General features: G+C 43.4%; 1 protein-coding gene across 1 annotated transcript in view; it reads left to right on the top strand.

The window, feature by feature from the left end:
* The window catches only part of RBM28 (RNA binding motif protein 28), a 60,832-nt gene extending 40,818 nt beyond the window's left edge, over positions 1-20,014 (top strand). Inside the window, exons 11-19 of the mRNA XM_056573096.1 lie at positions 5,352-5,425; positions 7,376-7,511; positions 8,498-8,562; positions 9,263-9,421; positions 9,683-9,832; positions 12,181-12,255; positions 13,839-14,263; positions 17,866-17,962; positions 19,213-20,014. Of these exons, the coding sequence (XP_056429071.1) occupies positions 5,352-5,425; positions 7,376-7,511; positions 8,498-8,562; positions 9,263-9,421; positions 9,683-9,832; positions 12,181-12,255; positions 13,839-14,263; positions 17,866-17,962; positions 19,213-19,353 (1,322 nt within the window). The 3' untranslated portion in view covers positions 19,354-20,014. The remainder of the gene's footprint in view (positions 1-5,351; positions 5,426-7,375; positions 7,512-8,497; positions 8,563-9,262; positions 9,422-9,682; positions 9,833-12,180; positions 12,256-13,838; positions 14,264-17,865; positions 17,963-19,212) is intronic.
* The last annotated feature ends 2,915 nt before the right edge of the window (positions 20,015-22,929 follow it).

Here is a 22,929-nt window from a genome sequence, read left to right as displayed (position 1 = left end):
TCCTCCTTACAGGTCTCCTACACCTCCTTGGGATCTGAATTTGGTCCTTGGCGCACTACAGGGCTCGCCCTTTGAACCCCTCAGGGAGGTTTCCCTTCATCTCCTTTCCTGTAAGGTGGCATTCCTTATGGCAATTACTTCCATCAGATGGGTTTCGGAGTTGGCGGCTCTTTCTTGCCGCGCTCCCTTTCTAATTGTCCATCAGGACAAAGTTGTTTTCCGTCCGGTTCCTTCTTTTTTAACTAAGGTTGTTTCTGCCTTCCACCTTAATGAGGATATCGTCCTCCCGTCCTTTTGTCCCGCTCCATCTCATCCCGGGGAGCGTTTGCTTCATAAACTTGATGTGGTACGGGCGGTGCGTACCTACCTCTCTGTTAGGTTGTCTTTTTGTCAATGGGATTCCTTTTTTGTTCTTACGGACGGTCACCGTAAGGGTCTACCTGCTTCCCAGTCAACCATTTCGCGGTGGATCTGGTCTGCCATTTCTGAAGCTTACCGTTGCAGAGGGAAGACCCCTCCTTTCAGGGTTTCAGCTCACTCCACGCGTTCTGTCGGAGCTTCCTGGGCTCTCCATAACAGAGCTTCAGCCTCTCAAGTCTGTAAGGCAGCTACCTGGTCGTCCTTGCACACTTTTACTAAATTCTACCAGGTTCATACCTTTGCATCCTCTGATGCTAGTCAGGGCCGTAAGGTGTTGCAGGCAGCGGCGGTGGCCCAGCCTGCCCCTTGTTTGTTTTCTGTGCCCACCCTAGGGACTGCTTTGGTGCGTCCCAAGGTCTGTGTCCCCCAATGGAGCCAATGGAGAAAAAGGGATTTTTGTCTTACCGTAAAATCCTTTTCTCGGAGGATCCATTGGGGGACACAGCTCCCACCCTTTATTTGGTGTTCCAGTTTTGGTTACCTGTTCGAGGGTGTGTTCTGGTCTTGGTTTTCTGCCTCTCGGTCCTCTCCTACTGCTTGGGGACTAAACTGATTACCTCAGGCTCTGTAGGCGGGTATATCCTGCTGGGAGGAGCCGACTTTTTTGGTTCCCTTAGTGTCAAGTCTCCTAGCAACAACAGCATATACCCAAGGTCTGTGTCCCCCAATGGATCCTCCGAGAAAAGGATTTTACGGTAAGACAATAATCCCTTTTTCCATATTCTGGGGGTGATTGGCCTACAAATGTTGTGGTGCTTGTTCTCCTTTTAACACTTGTAAAAATGAAAAAATTGGGGCTACAAGAACATGTTAGTGTAAAAAAGGAAATTTTGAATTTTCGCCTCCACTTTGCAGCTATTTCTGTGAAACACCTAAAGGGTTAACAAACTTTCTGTATGTCAATTTGAATATTTTGGGTGCAGTTTACATAATGGGGTCATTTATGGGGGATTTCTAACATAAAGACCCTCCAATTCACTTCAAAACTGAACTGGTCACTGAAAAATTCAGATTTAGAAATTTTTGTGAAAATTTTGAAAATTGCTGCTCCGCTTTGAAGCCCTCTAGTGTCTTCAAAAAGTAAAAACATGTAAACTTTATGATGCAAACATAAAGTAGACATATTGTGTATGTGAATCAATATATAATTTATCTGGAATGTCCTCTTTCCTTACATGCAGAGAGTTTCAAAGTTTTCACATTTTTCATGACCTTTTTGGAGTTTTTCACAAAGAAATGATGCAAGTATCAACAAAAATCTATCACTAACATAAAGTAGAATATGTCACAAAAATACAATCTCAGATGATTAGTAAAAGCATCCCAGAGTTAATAATGCATAAAGTGACACTGGTCAGATTTGCAAAAAACAGCTGAGTCCATAAGGCCCAAATGGGCTGAGTCCTTAAGGGGTTAAGGTTTGGGAGGGTGTATGGACCGATTCAGGGTCTCCTCTCCATGCAAAAAACAGTCTATAAAGCAACGATAGTATACTATATGGGAGGACAATATGGGATCTTCATAAATAAATTGCTTCTCAAAAATTCCCATATAGAGTTTAGCGTATGAAGGGGCGACCTTCGACCCCATCGCCGTACCTCTCTTCTGGAAAAAAAAAATCTTCTCTGTTGTAAATGAAACAATTGTTGTGTAGGATAAAATGTAAACCTTGTAACAACAATTTTTCTGAGCGAGGTTCCGCTCCGGATCATTGTTTAGGTATTTCCATACACATTCAAGACCCTGATCATGCTTGATATTTGTATAAAGGGATGAGACATCACATTACAAGTTGGAACCCAGATTCCCATGGGATGTCTATTAGACTTTCAATTAAATGAGTGGAGTTGTGTAAGAAATTAGGTAGACTTATAACATATTTTTGTAAGAAGAGATCTATGTAGAGGGCAAAAAAACTGGTATTAGAATTAGTATTAGAAATTATGGGACGTCCCGGGGATTTTCTAAGCATTTATTTATTTTTGGTATAAAATAAAAAATAAGGCTTGTTACCATTAGTGCTTCTAATGTATTTGTACTCTTCTTTATTCAGAATACCCTTCTCATGTGCTGTGTCAATCATTGCATGAAGGTTTTTTTTTTTCAACCTGTGAGAACGGATCAATTTTTATTTTTATACTTTCTCATATTCATAGTCCAATATCACTAAGCCTCCCCCTTTATCGGCTGCTCGAACAATGATATCCTGACTTTTTGGGAGATTTCTAATAGCTTTTTTTTTTTTTTCTTAAAGTTTTAATTTGATTTTTTTTCACATAGAAAAATTTTGACAATATCACACAGCGAATTATAAGTAATATTACATAGAGGGATTCAAATGAAACACTAAATAACAATCGGAATATCAAAAGCACAAATTTGACATAAGAACACTGAGCAGTAGTCCGATAGGTCAAACATCAACCCCCTTAGGGGATGGGAAGGAGAGGGAGGTGGGAATAGGGAGGCATGGGGGTGAAACTGGTCCGGGAGAAACAGGAAGGGAAGGAGAGGGGAAGGAGGAGGACATAAGAAGGTAAGGGGGGGGGGGGGGGAGGAAGAAAAAAGCCTAGGGGTACAAGAGGCAGGAACAGCCTAGCGGAGAAAAGAAAGGGAAAGAATAGAAGAAAAAAAGAGCAAAAACCACAGCACAAACACAAAATAGATCAAGTAAACAACCTACCTAGCATTGCAATTCCAGCTCCGAGCTCCCCCAAGGCTGCACTGGTCTGGGGAGACAGCTGAAGGCAGTCGGGGCGAGTAGTGGGCATTAACTAGTGGGGATGTGCAAGCAGGAATGTGTGTGTAAAGATCCCTGAAATCCGAAGAAGTAATCAAGCCTAAACATGGGGACCAGACTGCAGTGTATTTGCGTAACGTGCGGCGGGAATCCGCGAGCAGTTCCTCCAAGACAAGCCACCTCCTGAAGCCGGGGCGAAAGAGTAGGAGAAGTAATAGACCTCCAGAGACTGGGTATAACCATTCGCGCTGCAAGAAGTTGGAAACATAGAAGGCTCCTAGTCCCCTTAGGCACTGAGCTCTTCAATATAAATAAGAGCAGGGTCCAGGGCTAGGCGGACCGCAGTCATGCAGTGGATAAGATCCAGTACCAGGGACCAAAAAGAAGAAAGAGAAGGGCAGTCTAGACATATGAGTGATTGTCCCCCCTGGAGCTCCACACGGCCAGCACACATTAGGCACTCTATACCACCTGGTAAGAAGCTTATAGTTTGTTTCCTGTGCCTTGCAGGATATGGAGGTTTTATGACACATAGCTACCGCTTTTGTCCACTCCTCATCTGTCAGCGTGGTCTATGGCCGCTTCCCAGCTGCGCCAAAAGGGAAGTTGCTAATCCCTGAGTGAATTCAAGAAACGATTATATATTACACTAATCGGGCGCTAAACAGTGGAAGAAAAAGCACAAAGACTCTCAAAGGGAGGCAGCGGGCAATGCAATTGCAGAGATAATAGAGGCCCCGTAGAAGTGACCCAGCTGCACATACTTAAAATTAGCAGCAGAGGATGGAGCACTATTTTCCAGGATCAATTCAAGCGAGTTCAAGCTAGAGGCATCTAAAAAATCTCTGAACGTCACTCCTGGTAGTCTCTGTTTATCCAGGAATGACTGTGTCGAGAGAGCTAAGGGGGGGGAAGGCTAAGTTACCAAATATAGGAGATAAAGAACCATTCGGGGACGCGATGTGGTAGCGATTGAGATATGATGTGTGTATCATGGCAATATAAGCCATTACCGGGGGAAAGGAGGACAAGGTAGATTTGGTTAAAGCTGCACAGGGAAGCCAAAGAAGGGCTCTAGAATTCATCTGGGCATGTGAGGATTCAAGGGCAATCCATAGCTTCCGATTCCGATTATGGAAACTATCCAGAACTCTTGTCAGCACAGCAGACATATAGTAGGACTGACAGTCAGGGAGAGCCAGGCCCCCATCAGCTTTTCTACGGGTCAGTTTAGTACATGCAATTTGTGGGTGTCTGTTAGCCCAGATGAAGCCCGATCGGAGCCGTGCCACCTACTGAAAGAAGGGACTAGGCAGGTGGGTCGGGATGCAGGAGAATGAGTATAAGAGCCAAGGTAGAACATTCATCTTCAGAATGTTAACTCCTTAACGACGCAGGATGTATATTTATGGTGACCCCGTGTCATATCGGGTCGGTCCCGGAGGCCATCAACGACAGGGACCCGTGGCTAATACAGGACATCACCAATCGCGGTGATGTCCTGTATTAACCCTTCAGATGCGGCGATTGACCGCCGCATCTGAAGTGAAACTCTTAAAGTATCCCGGCAGCTCAGTCTAGCTGTACGGGACCAATCGCTGCATCCCGAACAGCTTACAGGACACCGGGGGGATCCCTACCTGCCTCCTCAGTGTCCAATCGGCAAATGATGGTTCTGAGGTTTTTATCAGAGATTCCTTTTTATAGGGTCCTTTGGACGCTGTTTGTTGACTTCTCCTCCTGCTTTGTGACAAAACTGGTTTCCTCACGGCAGGTGGATGGGTATATCTTGCCAGGGAGGAGTCAACTTTTTTTTGCCTAGTGGCAACCGCTCCTAGTGGCCAGAGCTAATACCCAATAGTGTGTCCCCCAATAAAGGCTACAAGAGAGATTTTTACAGTGAGTACAAAAAAAATCTACTTTTTTCCCTCGTCAGTCTTTTGTCTGATCTTTTATATTGATATTATTACTGAAGTGAAAATGTACCTGTGTCCATGTACTGTGACCCTCTCTACTTGTGTCCCTTTGATTCATACCTTTCAACATTTCTGTTTGTACATTACTTGCAGTTTTTGAATACCCAGTTTTAGTTCTATTAAATGATAGGCTCCAGTATTTTGTTACCAGTTCTGCAAAGTAATTTGTGTACTTTTCTTCTATTCACCTGCTGTTTTATGTTGTTTTATTTAAGGTTGTGCCTTTGTGCAGTTTGTAGATAAAGAGTCTGCTGAGAAATGCCTTGCTGCTGCTAAGGATGATTCAGAGGTATGATTATTGTTACCAAAAGATACCTACATATTCTTATGAAACATTCTCTGGAATTACTTTTAACTTTACAATTCATTTTTCTATAACTGTTTATACAGTTATTTATTGGTAGTACTTTTTAACCCCTTAGGGACCATGGACGTACGCGTATGTCTAAGCACCCTGGTAGTTAAGGACCAAGGACGTACGTGTACGTCATGGGGAATTTCGGTCCCTGGCGTGCGCCGGGTGGAGACCGGACTGGGGTAACGGCTGATATCAATCAGCAGTCACCCCGTGCAAATGCTCAGGGGGGTCATCAGACCCCCCCCATGTCGGCGATCGCCGCACATCGCAAGTAAATTCACAATTGCGGTTTGCGCGATAAACGGCCTATTGTGACCCGGAATATAAGGGGGATCGTGGTTGTCCAAGACACCCACGATCCCCCTGAAGGGATACGAGTGAGGTGGCAAGGGTGCCACCCCTCCTATCCCTGCTATTGGTCGTATAAACGCAACGACCAATAGCAGATCGGGGGCGGGGGGGTTAACTTTCGTTTTCCCCTTTTTGCCCACACACAATAGGTGGGACAGAACGGGGAAAACGAGGAGTGCCGGCACCAAAGTCCACTTACCCAGCGGGCGAAGATCTGTGTCGGAGATCGGCGGGCGGCGATGTCGTGCAGCTGGCTCCCTGGATCCTACGGAAGCCGGTGAGTTGCCTAGCAACTTCTGGAGGGCTACAGTTTGAGACCACTATACAGTGGTGTCTCTACTGTAGCACTCCAGATGTTGCAAAACTACAACTCCCAGCATGCCCAGACAGCTGTTTGGGCATGCTGGGATTTGTAGTTTTGCAACAGCTGGAGGGCTACAGTTTGAGACCATTATACAGTAGTCTCTAAACTATAGCCCTCCAGATCTTGCAAAACTACAACTCCTAGCATGCCCACAAAACTGTTTGCTGTCTGGGCATGCTGGGATTTGTAGTTTTGCAACATCTGGAGGGCCACAGTTTGCAGTGGTTTCTATACTGTAGCTCTCCAGATGTTGCAAAACTGCAAATCCCAGCATGCCCAAACAGCAAACAGCTGTCTTGGCATGCTGGGAGTTGTAGTTGCGTACCTCCAGCTGTTGCATAACTACATCTCCCAGCATGCCCTTCGGCGATCAGTACATGCTGGGAGTTGTGGTTTTGCAACAGCTGGAGGCACACTGGTTGGAAAATACTGAGTTAGGTAACAGAACCTAACTGAAGGTTTTGCAACCAGTGTGCCTCAAGCTGTTGCAAAAGTACAACTCCCAGCATGCACGGTCTGTCAGTACATGCTGGGAGTTGTAGTTTTGAAACAGATGGAGGTGCATGATGCAAACTTAAAGTAGACATATTGTATTTGTGAATCAAAATAGAATTTATTTGGAATGTCTATTTTCCTTTCAAAGTTAGAAAAATGCAAAATTTAAAATTTTTTCATAAAATTTTGACATTTTTCACTAAGAAATGATGCAAATATTGACAAAATTTTACCAATAACATAAAGTAGAATATGTCACGAAAAAACAGTCTCGGAATTAGAATGAAAGGTAAAAGCATCCCGGAGTTATTAATGCTTAAAGTGCCAGTGGTCAGATGTGCAAAAAAACGCTCTGGTCCTACAGTAAAAAATGGCCTGGTCCTTAAGGGGTTAATGTTGGAAGGCTTTAAACTGCCCATAGAACACAAACTTCATTTCTTTATTCCTGAAGTTACTTAATTGCTATGTATATGCTTTACATACACGAACAAAAAAAAGCTCAAAAAAAGCTTAAAAAATTGTGTAAAAGGACAAATGCCTCTAAAATACACATGTAAAACATGCATATTAAAAGTTTCTGCCTTGAAATACATGTGTATTTTTCTGCTTATATTTAACACTGTGTGAATGCAATTTAACACAAAACATATTTCTTTACTGGCCCAACACAGAATGGAGGCTTGAAACTTGCTGGAAGGAAGCTGTTTATGGACCTGGCTGTAAGTAGAGAGGAAGCTGGAAAACTACGCCAGAAGAAAGTGAAGAAACCTACAGGGACCAGAAATCTGTACCTAGCTAGGGAAGGAAGTGAGTACAGTATTGTTAGTGGTGCATCCAAATACCCTGCAGTATTTAGTTGTCTTCAAAATTATTTTTTGTCTTTTCATGGACTAAACCTGTTCTAATCTTACTTTGCAGAATAATGAGAGATTTATATAGCTTGTAACCAATAAAGCTGTTGCATTTGTGAAAAATCCTTAGTGTGTTTTTTTTTTTTTGTTCTGTACCGAAACCATTTCGCCTTTTCTCCCAGCAAGCAGTTTTTGAGACAAGTGCTGCAGTTTTTATTTTTGTCTCTCTACAGGTCTCCAGAAAAAACTAAGAATTGCCTATTTTTTCAGATCATTCATAGCTAAAACTTTCCCTTTAGTATGTTCTATCCAATTGCCTGTTTTCAGTGAAGTGTGTGGTGTATGTGTGGTGTATGTGTAGTTTCTATATGGAAATTAAAAAGATAATCCCATGGAAAACAATTTTTTTCAAATCAACTGGTTCCAGAAAGTTAAACAGATTTGTAAATTACGTCTATTAAAAAATCTTAATCCCTCCAGTACTTATCAGCTGCTGTATACTACAGAGAAAGTTCTTTTCTTTTTTAATTAATTTTTTCTGTCGGACCACAATGCTCTCTGCTGACACTGTCCAGAGCAGGATAGGTTTGCTATGGTGATTTGCTCCTACTCTGGACAGTTCCTGACATGGATAGAGGTGTCAGTAGAGCGCACTGTGGTCAGACAGAAAATAACTACTCCACTTCCTCTGTAGTATACAACAGCTGGTAAGTACTGGAAGGATTAAGAAGTAATTTACAAATTAGTTTAACTTTCTGGAGCCACTTGATATGACAAATTTATTTTTCCACTGGAGTACCCCTTTATAGCAGTTGTAAAACCTACAGATTTTGTTTCCTATTCTGTACATAAATCAAATGGACTGAAGCTGCTGGCATAGAAGTTTTATATCTTTATACATAGCTGTGATTGTTTTAATGGATTTGTCCTTTTTACCCATAGTGATTCGTGAGGGAACAAAAGCTGCTGAGGGATTGAGCGCAGAAGATATAGCAAAAAGAGCTCGGGTAAGAGCTGGTTATAGTTAAGACATATCACATCTGCAAGAGGAGAAACATGGTAAGGGTAGGGTCACATGTAATGGATCCACAGTGTATTTTATGCTGCAGATCCGGTGGTAACCTGACCCATTTTTTGCCTCCAGCTGTTGTCACTCCCCGTTCCTTCGCCTCGCTCCGCCCCTGGCCTGCTTACAGTGGCAATCCGCCACTACGCCTGTGAGTTGGCGAGTGCACTCTGACATCACGGAGCAGCTATGATGTCTGAGTACACTGCACACTACTTTGTAATGAAATGTCCACTGCACATGGCCTCAACTCGTACATCGTGGAGCAGCCGCAATGTGTCTGAGTACACTGCACCACGATGTCAGAGTGCCGACTCGCAGGCCCCCTGTGTGGCTGCTCGTAGCGGCGGATTGCCGTTGCGAGCAGGCCAGGGGCAGAGCGAGGTGGGGGAACGGGGGTGGCAACCGCTGGAGGCTCAAAATGGGTCACCAGCGCATCTGCAGCATTAAATACACTGCGGATTTGTTACGTGTGACCCTACCCTAAAACTAAATAATTCCATTGCTATATTGTTGTGTATCTTATGTTCCCATGATTAAGTATCTGTTCCTGAAGCTGTAGTACACTGAAAACACGTGTGATCGTTTTTTGTTAAGGCCACTGACCTATGTTCGGTAACTTCATATTGTCTGTTTTTCAGTTTGAAGAGATAAAAAGACAAAAATTGAAGTCTCAGAATATTTTTGTCTCCAAGACGCGTCTTTGTGTTCACAACATTCCAAAATCTGTGGATGACAAACAATTACGTCAGCTGCTTTTTAAAGCAGCTGGTGGGGAGCACTCAGTAAATATTAAGGAGGTAAGAAAATCTGTGAATCTGTAAAATAGAAATTTTTCATTTGAACAAGCCCGAAACAATGGGAGGGCCTAACCCATGTGATATATGGTACTCTGTTTGTACTTTATTGGGGTATGAACAGTTTTTTTTTTTTTTTTTTTTTTTTTTTTTTAAAGTTTGTGTTAAATATAAATTGTTATAAAATGACTTGGTTGGATATTTTTTTTTTATTTCCCTCATAAATGACAATGTTTTATTCTAACATTGTGGTCTCCTGTACAGTGTCGCGTGATGAGAGACATGAAAGGCGTGGGAGGAAATCATAAGGGTCAGTCTCTGGGTTATGCCTTTGTGGAATTTGCTGAGCATGAACATGCACTGGCAGCTCTGAGACAGTTGAACAACAATCCAGATGTGTTTGGGCCAAAAAAGGTGAGATTATACCCACACATTATCATGAAAGCTGTTCAGTAATGATATATAGTATAGAAAGTGGCCAACTAAAGGAGCTCTCTTACCAATGTGCCAACCAGATGCCCTTATTTGTAGAAGGACAGTGGAAATATAATATAGCACCCAATATTCTGCCTTCAGGGACCTGTGCTGACTATGGCATTTCTTGAATTTATATGTAAGCTTAACCACATAGTGTAAATCCAACAAAAAGGTCCCCTTGGGTTATGGGTTTAATTAATTCTCCAATCCCCTTCTGGGAGGGAGACCCTCCCTTCTGGGGAACAATACCCTAACTGATAACCCAATTAAAAATTAACTTTTATTCTTGTTTATTTAAAAACAGTATTAACAGTGAAAACTTAATAAGTGATTAAAACTTTCAGGAAATACAGCATGTCTTCTAGTAAAAGCCGACTAGGTGGTGCTACAACGTTGATTGTGGAGCTATCCTATTTCTCGCTATGCAGGGTCAGTGCCTAATCTCTACCACTGCATAGTAGCTCCACACTCCTACACCTGCTGTATTCCTGTCTAAAATGTAAATAGATCGCTCTAATGTTTCAAACTTCAGAGAGCTGCCTAATGCATTAGGCAGCTCTCTGAAGAAGTTTGTTCGCAAACGAAACGTTAGAGCGATCTACGGTTTTTAAATAAACAAGAATAAAAGTTCATTTTTAATTGGGTTATCAGTTAGGGTATTGTTCCCCAGAAGGGAGGGTCTCCCTCCCAGAAGGGGACTGGAGAATTAACCACATAGTGTAACATCAACAGAGGTTGTCTCACCATTAATACTTTTCCCCTATCTGTAAGTTTATCATAACAATCTCCACGTGATCTTGACAATGTGGTTCTGAGTATCCCATTTAAACAGAAAGTGGTCATGTGTCCACACTGTATGGGAACTGCCAGAGATAGCCAAGCGCTGTACTTGGCTATTTATGACAGATTGTGACGTGTGCGACCACTGCTCTGTCCCAATAGGCAATCCATGGCATTGTTCTTGAGATCATGGGAGATCGCAGCATTCAGGCCTCCCAATATTATACACTTACTCTCTATCCTGTGGCTAGGGGGATATGTGTTTATGGGGGGGGGGAAATGCCTTTTAAAGCCTAATTCCTACAAAAACTGCCGATAACCAGTCTAACACTACCCCTTGTTCTACATATAATTTATTTATTTTCTAACTTCGCTTAGGGCTTGAACTCAACTCCTAGGGCTACTTCTGGCTTTACAGATGGAACATCCCTTCCTAGTTCTTCCGTTGGCCCATATTTGAGTTATTGTGCATGTGACCCCAAAAATTATTGTTAGTGACTATTAAACTGCGTGGCCACTGAAGCCAGAAGTGATGTGATCTGATTGACAGATGGAGGCAGGACATTCATTATTTGCAGTCATTTTTCCATATGAGGCCCATATGTTCGAGTCATTTTACATAACATGCTGTCAGTTAGTGCTGGGCGGTATGGCCTAAAATTAATATCACGTTTTTTGTTTTTTTTATCGCGGTATCACGGTATTACCGCCTGTCCCGCCACCCCCCACCCCACTAGCAGTGTCAAATGTGCCCCCCGCGAGCGCTGCCATCACCACTAGCGGGGTCCTTGTGCCCACTAGCGGTGTCACAAGGATGCCGAGCGCGGCTCTGTTCCCCGTCCCTGTCAGCTGTCAGGGTACAAGAACAGATTTAAAAGCCTCGCGCGCAACTAACGTAATACTGCGCATGCGCAGCACTACGCAAATAGCGTAGGGCTAACGCTAGGCTCCTAGCGCTGCCTACGTTAGCCCTATGCTATTCGCATAGTGCTGCGCCTGCGCAGTACTACGTTAGCCGCGCGCAAGGCTTTTAAATCTGTTCCCGTACCCTGACAGGGACGGGGAACAGAGCCGCGCTCGGCATCCTTGTGACACCGCTAGTGGGCACAGGGACCCCGCTAGCGGTGATGGTAGCGCTCGCAGGAGGCATTCTTGTGACACCGCTAGTGGGCACATGGATCCCGCTAGCGGTGGGGATTGATCGTGCTCGCGGGGACACTGGCTGACAGGCGCAGTGGGGGACACACAGTAAATGGATTCACTTCTGTGGCCCAATTCCACTCTCGGAATCGGGCCAGAGAAGCACACAGGGACAAGTGAGGGCGCTGCGCTGGGCTCTATAATTCATCCGGAGGGTGGGGGAGGGGCCCGACTGGTATAACGGTATGGGCAAAAATCATACTGTGGGAGAAAAAAAAGGTATCCGGTTCATACCGGTATACCGCCCAGCACTACTGTCAGTTACCAGAATCATGTATCTTGAGCTTTACTTTTCTTTATTACAGAGGCCTATTGTGGAATTCTCTTTGGAGGATTTAAATAAACTGAAGATAAAGCAGAGGAGAGCACAGCGCAGCCTAGTAAGCAACAATTTCTTAGGTTTCTGGTTTTACACAGTTTCTATATTTGATGTGTCATCATATACTTATAAAGTATTTGTCACCTATTTTTAGGGTGTGTTAAATATTCGATAGATTGTATAGAATTATAAAGTGGATTCCTATACAAAATCTGTGTGTATTATGTGTTTGAAATTTGTGTAAATTGTGCTCCAAAACCGCATCCTGTTATTTTAAATTGCTTGTCCCTTATTCCTGTTTATGGGCTAAAACAATGTTGGGTTGACAGCATGTGAATTAGTCACAAAAATATATGGATAGATGCTACATTCTGTATTCACGTAGGGCTAAGCAAGGGCAGAACCCATTCATCCATTTTATTAAATGGATATTCCTATCTTGCTAAGAGGGCTTTCAGGCCCCATTTGGCCTGTTCATTGCTGCAGAAAACCATCCCAAACAGCAGTTTATCTACTATTGACTTTAATAGAACAGTGCAGCACCACGATCTGGGGAGTTTAGGTAACTTTGGAAGTTAAGTAAATTGCGTGAAAAAAAAACCAGCCGACTAGGCTGTATTGGCTTCTTGACCACCTCAGGCAGCCACAAGGCTGGAAGGCAGTCTTAGCGAGATGAGAATACCTCTTACAGATCTGTAGATAAAATTTACAATAGCTGAAGTGGAAGTTACAGAAAGAAAATCAATTCCTTAGAGCTATGATTGTCATGTTTCTATATAATAATTGCATGAAAAAATAGAAAAGCAGTATTTTGGTAACAGACTTTAGAGACTTTAGGGAATCTTGTAGTAATTCCATGTGAATCAGACATTCTGACTGTTTTACATTACAGTGGTCCCTCAACATACTATGGTAATCTGTTCCAAATGAACCATCGTTTGTTGAAACCATCATATGTTGAGGGATCCGTGCAATGTAAAGTATAGGAAACTGTACTCACTTGTCCCCGCCGCTCCGGACCCGTCACCGCTGCCCTGGATGTCGCCCTCCATCGCTGTCGCCGCGTTCCCGTGGTGTCCCCGACGCTCCGGACGTCTCTGCTTCCCCGGGGATCCTCGCTCTCCGTCACGCAACGTGATGACGACGAAGCAGAGCACTGGCGATGGAGGGGATCGTGAAGAGTATGCTCCGGAGCCCCAAGACGGGTAGGAGACCATCACCGGAGCACACGGGGCACCGTAAACGGCTATCCGGCGGCAGCTGAAGTAGTCAACGCTGCCGGATAGCCGTTTATGCGATGGCCCCGACATACAAAAGCATCGTATGTTGATGCTGCCTTCAACATGCGATGGCCTCTGAGAGTCCATCGCATGTTGAAATTATCGTATGTCGGGGCCATCGTAGGTGGTCACTGTATATGTTTTGAGAAAAAATGATCTCCTGATATTTTATCTGTGATCAAGTGCTGAATGTCACATTGTAAGGCATTGTGCAATAGACTGAAATTATATGATTCCGTCTTAATTCCCAAATAAAGAAAAAGATGTCCTGCATAGTGGTAGTTTTCACTTGAATGTTGTTGTGGTGCCTTAGTCAATCCAAATGGCACTTGATATTAGTAATTCACTTTGATTCAATTTGCAGGAAGTCCTGAAGCAGAAACAGGCTAAACAGCAAGCAGCCGCTATTAATATGGGACAGCCTGCACAAAATAATGCAAAAGGGAAACAGGAAAACAAGAAAGGCAATGCACAACCCGCACAGACAGTACAAGTAAAAAAAATCCAACCAAATACTCAAAAGGACACAAATGCACTCAAAGAAGCCACATCACAGCAAGTAGCATCTCCAAAGTCACAACCAACAGATTCCACTACTCAAAAAGCAAGGAAAAGGCCACCTCCAGCTGATACAGAGGGAGTAAAAATGGATGGAAAATTGGGGACATCGGCTAAGACTTCATGGTCAGGTTTCCAAACCAAAGAGGAAATAGAGCAAGAAGAGCTTGCAGATGGCAAGAAGAGAAGGAAAGTTCTACCCCTACCTTCACGGAGTGGTCCCAAGATAAGGTAAGACTTCACGGAAATGACGATTTTCATGACAAAATGCTCATGGATTGTCTTCCTAATCACAAAAAACATCTATGTATCGAAGGCAAAAGAAAAACTTGAGGGATGGGAGTCACGTGGGTCATAGAGACTTGGTGAATAAATAATAATAATAATAATAATTCCTGCCAAAAAGCCAAAACCAAGCATGCCCACCAGGTATAAAACATTATTCTAGTCTCTGAATTGCAATATCAGGGCAACTTGGACACAGTAAAATTAATGTAGCACCATCTTGTCAAAGGCATCTTATGCATAGGTGTAAATACCTTCAATCAGACTGTCTAAGGTCTATGTGAATGCAGGAGCGCGATCGTGGGGGACAATCCACGGTGGAGGAAGCCGGAGGGCTTACCTCTGCTACCTTGCTGGTCCCGGCTCTCCCATTGATAAAGCCTGGCAGGTCCAGGCTTGATCAATGGAGCACAGATCACACAGAGCAATCTGATCTGTATGAGGAATCTAAGGATTCCTCCTAAAAGTCCTCTAAGGGGACTAATGAAGTGTAAAAAAAAAAAAAAATAAACACATTAACCCCTTCCTTATTAAAAGTTCAAATCACCCCCCCTTTTCCCAAATTCCATATAAAAACATAATAAAAAGAAACATATGTGGAATAGCTGCATGCGTAAATGTCCAAACTATAAAAATATAATGTTAATTAAACTGCACGGTCAATGGCGTATGCGTAAAAAAAATACCAAAGTCCAAAATTGCGTATTTTTGGTCACTATGTATACTCTAAAAAAAATGTATAACAACCGATCAAAAAGTCCCATCCAAACAAAAATGGTACCGATGAAAACTTCAGATCCCAGCACAAAAAATGAAAAAGTTCTAGGGGTCAGAAGAGGACAATTTTAAACATACTAATTTTAGTGCATGTAGTTATAATTTTTTTTTTCTTCAAGTAGTGAAATAAAGAAAAACCGATATAAATTGAGTATCATTGTAACCGTATGGACACACAGAATAAATATTCTGATTCAACGCAGTGAAAAGGGCACTGCGTTGAATCTGAAGACCCCAAAAGTTACAAAATGACTTTTTCCCCAATTTTGCCCCTCAAATATTTTCTTCTGGATTTGCCTTAAATTTTGTTGTGAAATGATTGATGTCATTACAAAGTACAATTGGTGGCACAAAACATAAGCCCTCATATGAGTCTGTAGGTGCAAAATTGAAAGAGTTATGATTTTTAGAAGGCGAGGAGGAAAAAAACTTGCAAAAACTGAAAAACCCGTGGTCCTTAGGGGTTAAAAAGAATCTGTCAGCTGCGATTCAAACTGCTATACATACCTATACATACCTTCAATCTGACGCCCGGTCCCTCTGAAGATCCTCTTTTATATCTGTGCTGGAGTTGGGCCTGCCGGCTGAATTTGAATATTCATGGTTTCTGGTCATGTGAGCACTCAGGAGGCACCAGCAACCTTAAATATTAAAATCCAGCCGGCGGGCCGCATCCAATTTGGTGCAGATTGAAGCCGATCTTCAGAGGGACCAGGTACCAGACTGAAGGTATGTATATTAGTCAGAGACCCCTCATCGGTCTCCTGTTTATCCACACTATAACCCGGTGTATTGGGTTTAGTGTGGGTGAACGGGATGACCGTTTTCCTTTAAGACAAGGGGACACATGGTACCATTTATATATCCTGTGCTTCCATAATAAAGAAAGATGTTTTTGTTTTCTGAGTTATTCCCAAGCCTCTGAAGTGTTGAGGGCTGGCAAGCTCCCATTCCCATCCCTGTCGCTGCTTCATTGACAGTCAATGTTCCTGTATTGTCCGTGCAAATTGTGCGCAGGTGTAAGATTTGGAAACACGGTTCAGATTCCAGTTGACTGTCAATCAATTAGGGACAGGTATGGAAGGGGGAGCAAGGAGGTGTTCCAGTCTGCACCACTTCAAGGGTCTTGGGAACACCTTTATGATACATGGCACCAGAGAATGAAAGTATTTTGTTATGGAAGCACAGACAGATGTACCATATGTCACAGCTAAAAGTAAAATCAGTGTCAGCTGAAAATCACATTCTAGATTCCCTTTAGGGTAGAGTTGCACGTGCCATATTTGGCTGCATATTTGCTGCTGCATACATTTCTACCTATTGAAGTCAATGAGTAGCAAAATCAGCTGCATATTTTGCTACCCATTGACTTGGGTAGGAAAATATGCCGCAAAATACGGCACATGTGACCCTACTCTTTAAAGTTGCCTCTGGCAGCACTGATCTTAGTGCTGCCCACAGTTAAGCATGTCCTAGCCACAAGTTTGGCTTATCTGGATGGATCCCCAGAATTGTGGGAAAGGAACGGCATTAAGATGAGGTGCATCAGCATAACCTTGAGCATTCTATGCCAAAAAAAGTTTTAGAAATGATTTAGCAGCCTATGCCACATCCATAGGAAATGATGGGTCAGAAGGGTGAGAATAATACCCTGTTAACTTCAGATACAATGGAGGGAGTTTAATATGGCTGATGTGTTTACACCTGGGTTTAAGAAAACAATGCTGGCGCAAAATGCGCTAGCTGTACTAACAGATGCACACATGTTAATAAATTTGGTGTATCTTGAACTGTCCATGCACCTTTGGTTTAAAATGTACTCCAGCTATGAGCTGGCATAGCTCTTGGCCACAATTTTCTGGTGTAAATTATAGTAAATTTGCTAGGCTTTGGGAGGCCATGTCCCCTTCCAGTTAAAGCGCAACTGTCATGAGTTTTTAGCCCCCCAGACTACTACAATGTTGTTACAGATGTCCTTAACATGAGTGTAACAATACCCTTTATCGCTTTTCTTTCTTCTTTTATAACTTATAAAATACATTTATCCAGCGGTCTGGCACATTCGGATAGGCGTGGCTTGTGGTTTGCAAAGCCCCGCCGCCACGCCTATCCTCTTCTTTCAGCGCTGGGACCGCTGTGTAGTAAGACGCAGCGCATGCGCCCCTCCCTTCCTCTAGTACTGCACCTGCGCAGTGAGCGCATAGGCAGCAGGAGCAATTGCTCGCTCTGTCAATGCAGGGTGGTGGCGCACGCACGTCAGGAGGGGCACATGCTCTGTGGATGCGCTGTGTCTTACTTTACAGTGATCGCAGCGCTGAGAGGATAGGCGTGGCGGCGTCAGGGCTTTGCAAACCCCAAGCCACGCTTATCTGACTGTGCCTGAATGCTGGATAAATGTATTTTATAAGTTATATAAGAAGTTGGAAAAGGGATAAAGGTATGGTTACACTCATGTTATGACATCTGTAAATTCGTTGTCGTAGTCTGGGGGGCTAATAAATCATGAAGGTTGTGCTATAAGCCCCAGCCAATGTGGCAAATTCATTGCAAAAATGCTAAAAGATGCAAAATGAGGCTTGTGCGGAATTCTACATATTTTCTATGCCATTTTTTGGGTGTACAATTCTTGATAAATTCTACTTCCCCAATACTGATTTATTTTATGCTGTACTTGCATTCTTTATTTCCTGCTGTGCTTATTTTCTTACCAAATGAACCATGTAAATATATAAAAGCGGAAAGCTTTGCTGATAACATCTTTCTTTTCCCAGAGCCCGTGACAAGGGAAAAGTTCAATTACAACCAAAGAAACCAAAACCTCAGGGGCAGAGCCGAAAGAAGCAAAGGCTTACATCAGCAGTAAAACAGGTATGTCTTTAGTCATAGTTCTGTCAGACAACCTTTTCATCTCTAACCATGGACTGTGCTTGTTTCATTTATTTGTGCTTTCTAGACTTTTCTGTCCATTATGGCAATCTTTGTACAACCCTCTTTTTCCTATATGCAATGTAATAACGCAGCCTAAAGCCATGCGTCCTCTAAACCTTAGCTTGCAGTTTACCAATAGTGATGAGATGCAGACCTGGTGACAGCCTGGAGTTCAGCTTGTTGCCTCTATTTAAATTTGCATGTTCAGAAGGAAGGGCTTTATAAGGAACTAGCTGTGTACCTGGCGTTGCCCGGTTTTTCCTTCCTCATTCTTGTTGGGGAGGAAAATCAACAAAGAAGGAAGCTTTTGACTTCATATCCCATCCTCATATATTGTTGTCATATCCCAACCCCATATTCTGTCCTCATTCCTCGACCTCCTATCCCCTCCTCCTATCCCCTCCTCCTGTCCTGGTCCTCCTGTCCTGGTCCTCCTGTCCTGGTCCTCCTGTCCTGGTCCTCCTGTCCTGGTCCTCCTGTCCTGGTCCTCCTGTCCTGGACCTCCTGTCCTGGACCTCCTGTCCTGGACCTCCTGTCCTGGACCTCCTGTCCTGGACCTCCTGTCCTGGACCTCCTGTCCTGGACCTCCTGTCCTGGACCTCCTGTCCCGACCCGTAATATGTGTACCAGGTATTGAAATATCTCCAGCCGTATTCAAGTTATGTGGGAACATACATTTCCCATTGATTTGCATGGGACTTTAAACAAAAACCCCGACCCTCACAAATGGGGGTAGTTAAGGGTTAAATTAACTATCCTATATTTTAAGTGGACATATAAGTAACATGTGACCAAGTATTATCAAAATATCTCAAGCCATTTGGAAGTTATGCAGTAACATATATTTCCCATTGACTTGTATGGGACTTTAAACATAAACCCCGCCCCTGGCAAATGGGGGTGAGTAAGGGTTAAATCACCTATCCTATGTTTGTTTTTGACATATAAGTAACATGTGTGCCAAGTTTCATGTTAATATCTTTAGCCGTTTGGACGTGATGCTGGAACATACACACATATACACACGTTGAGTTTTATATAGATTGGAGACTGTACCCTTGGCAGATGGATTTTGGACACGTTATTTAATATAGAATTAGGTGGTAGACCTTCAGAGGGAGCATTGGATTGGTATTAGGATGGTTACGCTGCATACTCTCATGTATCTAAAATATTGTTCCCATTTCCAGGAACCTGCAAAGAAAAAGAAGCAACAAAGAAGCCAGGAAGAGACTCGCTTTAACCAGCTTGTAGAACAGTACAAGAGTAAACTCCTAGGAAAGTCCAATAGTGCTGTTCCTACTAAAAAAAGCAAATGGTTTGAGGACTGATTCTGACTGCAGTGCAACAATCCTATCTGTATGTTGTTGTCCATTGTCTACACAAAGCATAGAATTTCATTTAAAGTCTTCAAAAGGGCGTGAACAACCTTATTGTAGGAAGAAACAAGAAGTGGGACCAGCTATTCTGTTTGCATGCCAAGGTGTTCCCAAAAAGGCTTCATGGCAGGTTCATTGGATATGCCACAAAAGTTTGACTGGAGAGAGGAGTTTGTATGTCAAACTAGAGGGTTCTGTTCCATTTCTCAATGGAGGAGTGACTATATATAAGTAATGGGGAAGAAATACCTGAACAACTTTGCTGTGCATGCACAGCTACTAGGGACCCTGATTCTTAGAATTCATGGGAATCCTGGCATTCTGACCTCCACCAGTCAGACTTTTGTAGTGTACACATTGTATATGCCCTACCTTAGACTGTACATATCTAGCTGTTTATGTGAAGACATTTTTACGTTAATGTAAAAACATTTTAATTGTTTTATATTATTAAAAACTGCCCATATTGACATTTCTGATGCATATGCTCCTTGGTGTGTAATATTTGTCCACTATAGAAACAGCTACTTGCCTGTTCTGTAATTGTCATCTTCTAATTGTTTCTCTTACTTTCCCAGAACTTTTCAGGAGTAAAATAATTTAAACCTTTAAATGTGGTGCTGCATTATTACTCTACCAGTAAATAAAAAATCTGGCATCACACTAAAACTATGGACATAACCTGGTTAATATGCTCAGGTTAAAAAACAGAATGAACAATACAGACTGTTCCTAGAGAAAGATCAAGATGTATTTTATGCTCCAAGTATATACCTAAATAAAGTATGGGGACAGTCAGCCATTATGTCCACACATGGAAACAAAACGGGTTTCTGTCATCCCATAACATGGCAGACTTGGCCCTCTCCTTGTACCTCACTAGCTGAACACTTAGGGTGGTGATTTACTAAGAACGGTGTTTCATATGTGGGTCCAGTGGTGTTTCTAGGTCTCCAATAGACCAGGGGCTAGATCCCACAGCCCAACCCCACTCCTAAGCACACCCTAACCACACCCACAAACACGACTCTAGCCTGCGACAGGGCAGGACTGGGACCAAAACCAGGCAAGGGCATTTTGGCATAAGTAGCCCATTTTTTGCCTTAGGCATTATGGGAGTTAAACACACAAAAACTCCAAAATGCCTGAGTCAATTTATCTATCCATGTCCCTTCTATCATTGGACCAATTCCTCACTTGGGTGACCTATGTAATACATAAATACTATAAATTAAGTCAACTACCAAAACCACATTACTTTTAAAGTGATATATTTTATTATTGCTTTTCTTAAAATTCCATAGATTAAAAACTTAGAGAACTTAATGGGCAGGAGGTTATTCAATAGTGAGTATATATAATATAAGACAGTAAATATAACAATGGTTTCATTTAAGGACAATCACTTTTAGGTTAAAATGTTTGTGCAAATCTCTGTCGCAATGTTATAAGGTGCCTATTGATAGTCAATCCCAGTGGAACTGGCAACACATCTAAATGATTACTGCACTAAAAATAAACATACACCAAAAGTGCGTCTGAGGTTTTTTAAACCCCAAGGTAACACTCACCCATTGTTATAGACAAGAAGTAACCTGCTGTTAAGCCCCGAACAGCCGTTTTCGCGCCTTCCTCAGGGAGTCATTATGGGAGTCTTTTTTAACAGCTTGAGAGCCCCAGATTGGGGAACATTGTCACCCATTATAACTGCAGAACTTACAAATGACTACCGCTCTGATAGGACAGTCTATAGAGTACACAATGATATCAGTGACCTGAGTGATGTCTTCTCTGTTGTCTTTCCTTTTCTTTTCTTCATCTGGTCCAGGCACCAGGACTTCTTTCAGCGGCATCTTGCACTTTGCAGAGTCTGACACCCGGACATCGGTGGTTCCTTAATTTGTTAGCATATCCTCATCCTCTGTATAAAGACAATAAGCTTTAAAATCCTGCTGGAAACTGTGCCACCTGAATATAACCCTACCAGAAACAGTGCCCCTTGCCACACACTGTACCTGTAATAATAATACTGCCACACACTGTTTCTTCTCAGTTCGGCTGAATCCCACCCTTGCACTGTCCTCCTTCAGACCCCTTAGTCCTCCTCCAGACCCTTCTTTCCCCATCCACCTACAGACCTCTCTTTTCCCCCTCCTCCAGACCCCTCTTTTCCCTCCTCCTCCAGACCCCCTCTTCCTCCCCTTTCTCCAGATCCCTCTGTCCCCCTCCAGACCCTTCTGTCTCCAAGTCTTGCTTCAGGCTCTTCAACCCAAACCCTCCCCCACCACCCACCAAAACATCCCTCAGGCTTCTCCCCCGCCCTTGTCACATTTCTCCCCCATTAATGTGCCAGGGCACAGGGAAAACAAAAAACTGATGCTTACCTAGCCCCAGTCCCCCGCAGATCCCTTTCTCCTCTGTGCAGTCCCCGTATCTTCTCTCTGCCCCCCAACAAGTGCTGGTTCCAGGACCTTTCCCGCTCTGCCAATCACTGACCTGACAAATGACACCGCTGCGTCCACTGATTGGCTGAGCAGGAAAGGTCCTGAGACCAGCACTTGTTGGGGGCAGAGAGAAGATACAGTGACCCCACAGAGAACAGTAGCTACGGCAGACCTATGGGGTTTGGGAATAGGTGAGCATAGGTTTTTTAAATTTTTCCTGTGCCCATATTATTACTTAGGCCAGTGTTTCCCAACCAGGGTGCCTCCAGCTGTTGTAAAACTACAACTCCCAGCCCAGACAGCCAAAGGCTGTCTGGGCATGGTGGGAGTTGGTATTTTTGCAAAAGCTGCAGGCTCCCTGGTTTGGAAACACTGATTTAGCATTTCAATTTTGGCGGTGGGCCGCACCATATCATGCACACATGCACGCATGGTGTGGGTCACCGCCAAAATTTATATGCAAGTTTTACAATTTATACCTCATATACACACGCATGCATGCATGCATACATACATACATACATACATACATGCATGCACACACACATTATACATGCATGCACACACACATTATACATGCATGCATGCACACATTATACATGCATGCATGCACACATTATACATGCATGCATGCACGCATCTTACTTGCATGCATGCACACATTATACATGCACGCATCTTACATACATACATGCACACATCAGCTCTGGTGTCTGTTGGTTTACTTCAAAGTCAACCAATACTTCACAGTCAACCCTCCCCCAACACCCCCCACCCCGAGCGGGCCCCCTGCCCCGACCTGCTCTCTTGCATTCATTCACTCACCGGTCAGCAGCAGTACTCAGCAGGCGGTACACAATGACAGCTTTCTCCCCACTTTGCACCGCCATGAGATCAGCCGGCTGACGGCAGCACTCAGCAGGCGGTAACACAACGCCTGCCTTCTCCCACTTGGCGCCATCTAGAGAGGTGGGCAGGCAGCATGGCATCTGGTGTGCTTACATGCTGTGCTGCACGTCATGCCACTTCAAAAAAAGTAAAAAAAATTGTCCTTCCTGAGACCTGGGGCTCTAGCCCCGTTAGC

Source organism: Hyla sarda, chromosome 4 (assembly GCF_029499605.1).
Source record: "Hyla sarda isolate aHylSar1 chromosome 4, aHylSar1.hap1, whole genome shotgun sequence".
NCBI lineage: Eukaryota > Metazoa > Chordata > Amphibia > Anura > Hylidae > Hyla > Hyla sarda.
The sequence above is the reverse complement of the archived record's forward strand: the minus strand, read 5'-3'. Positions and strand labels throughout refer to the sequence as shown.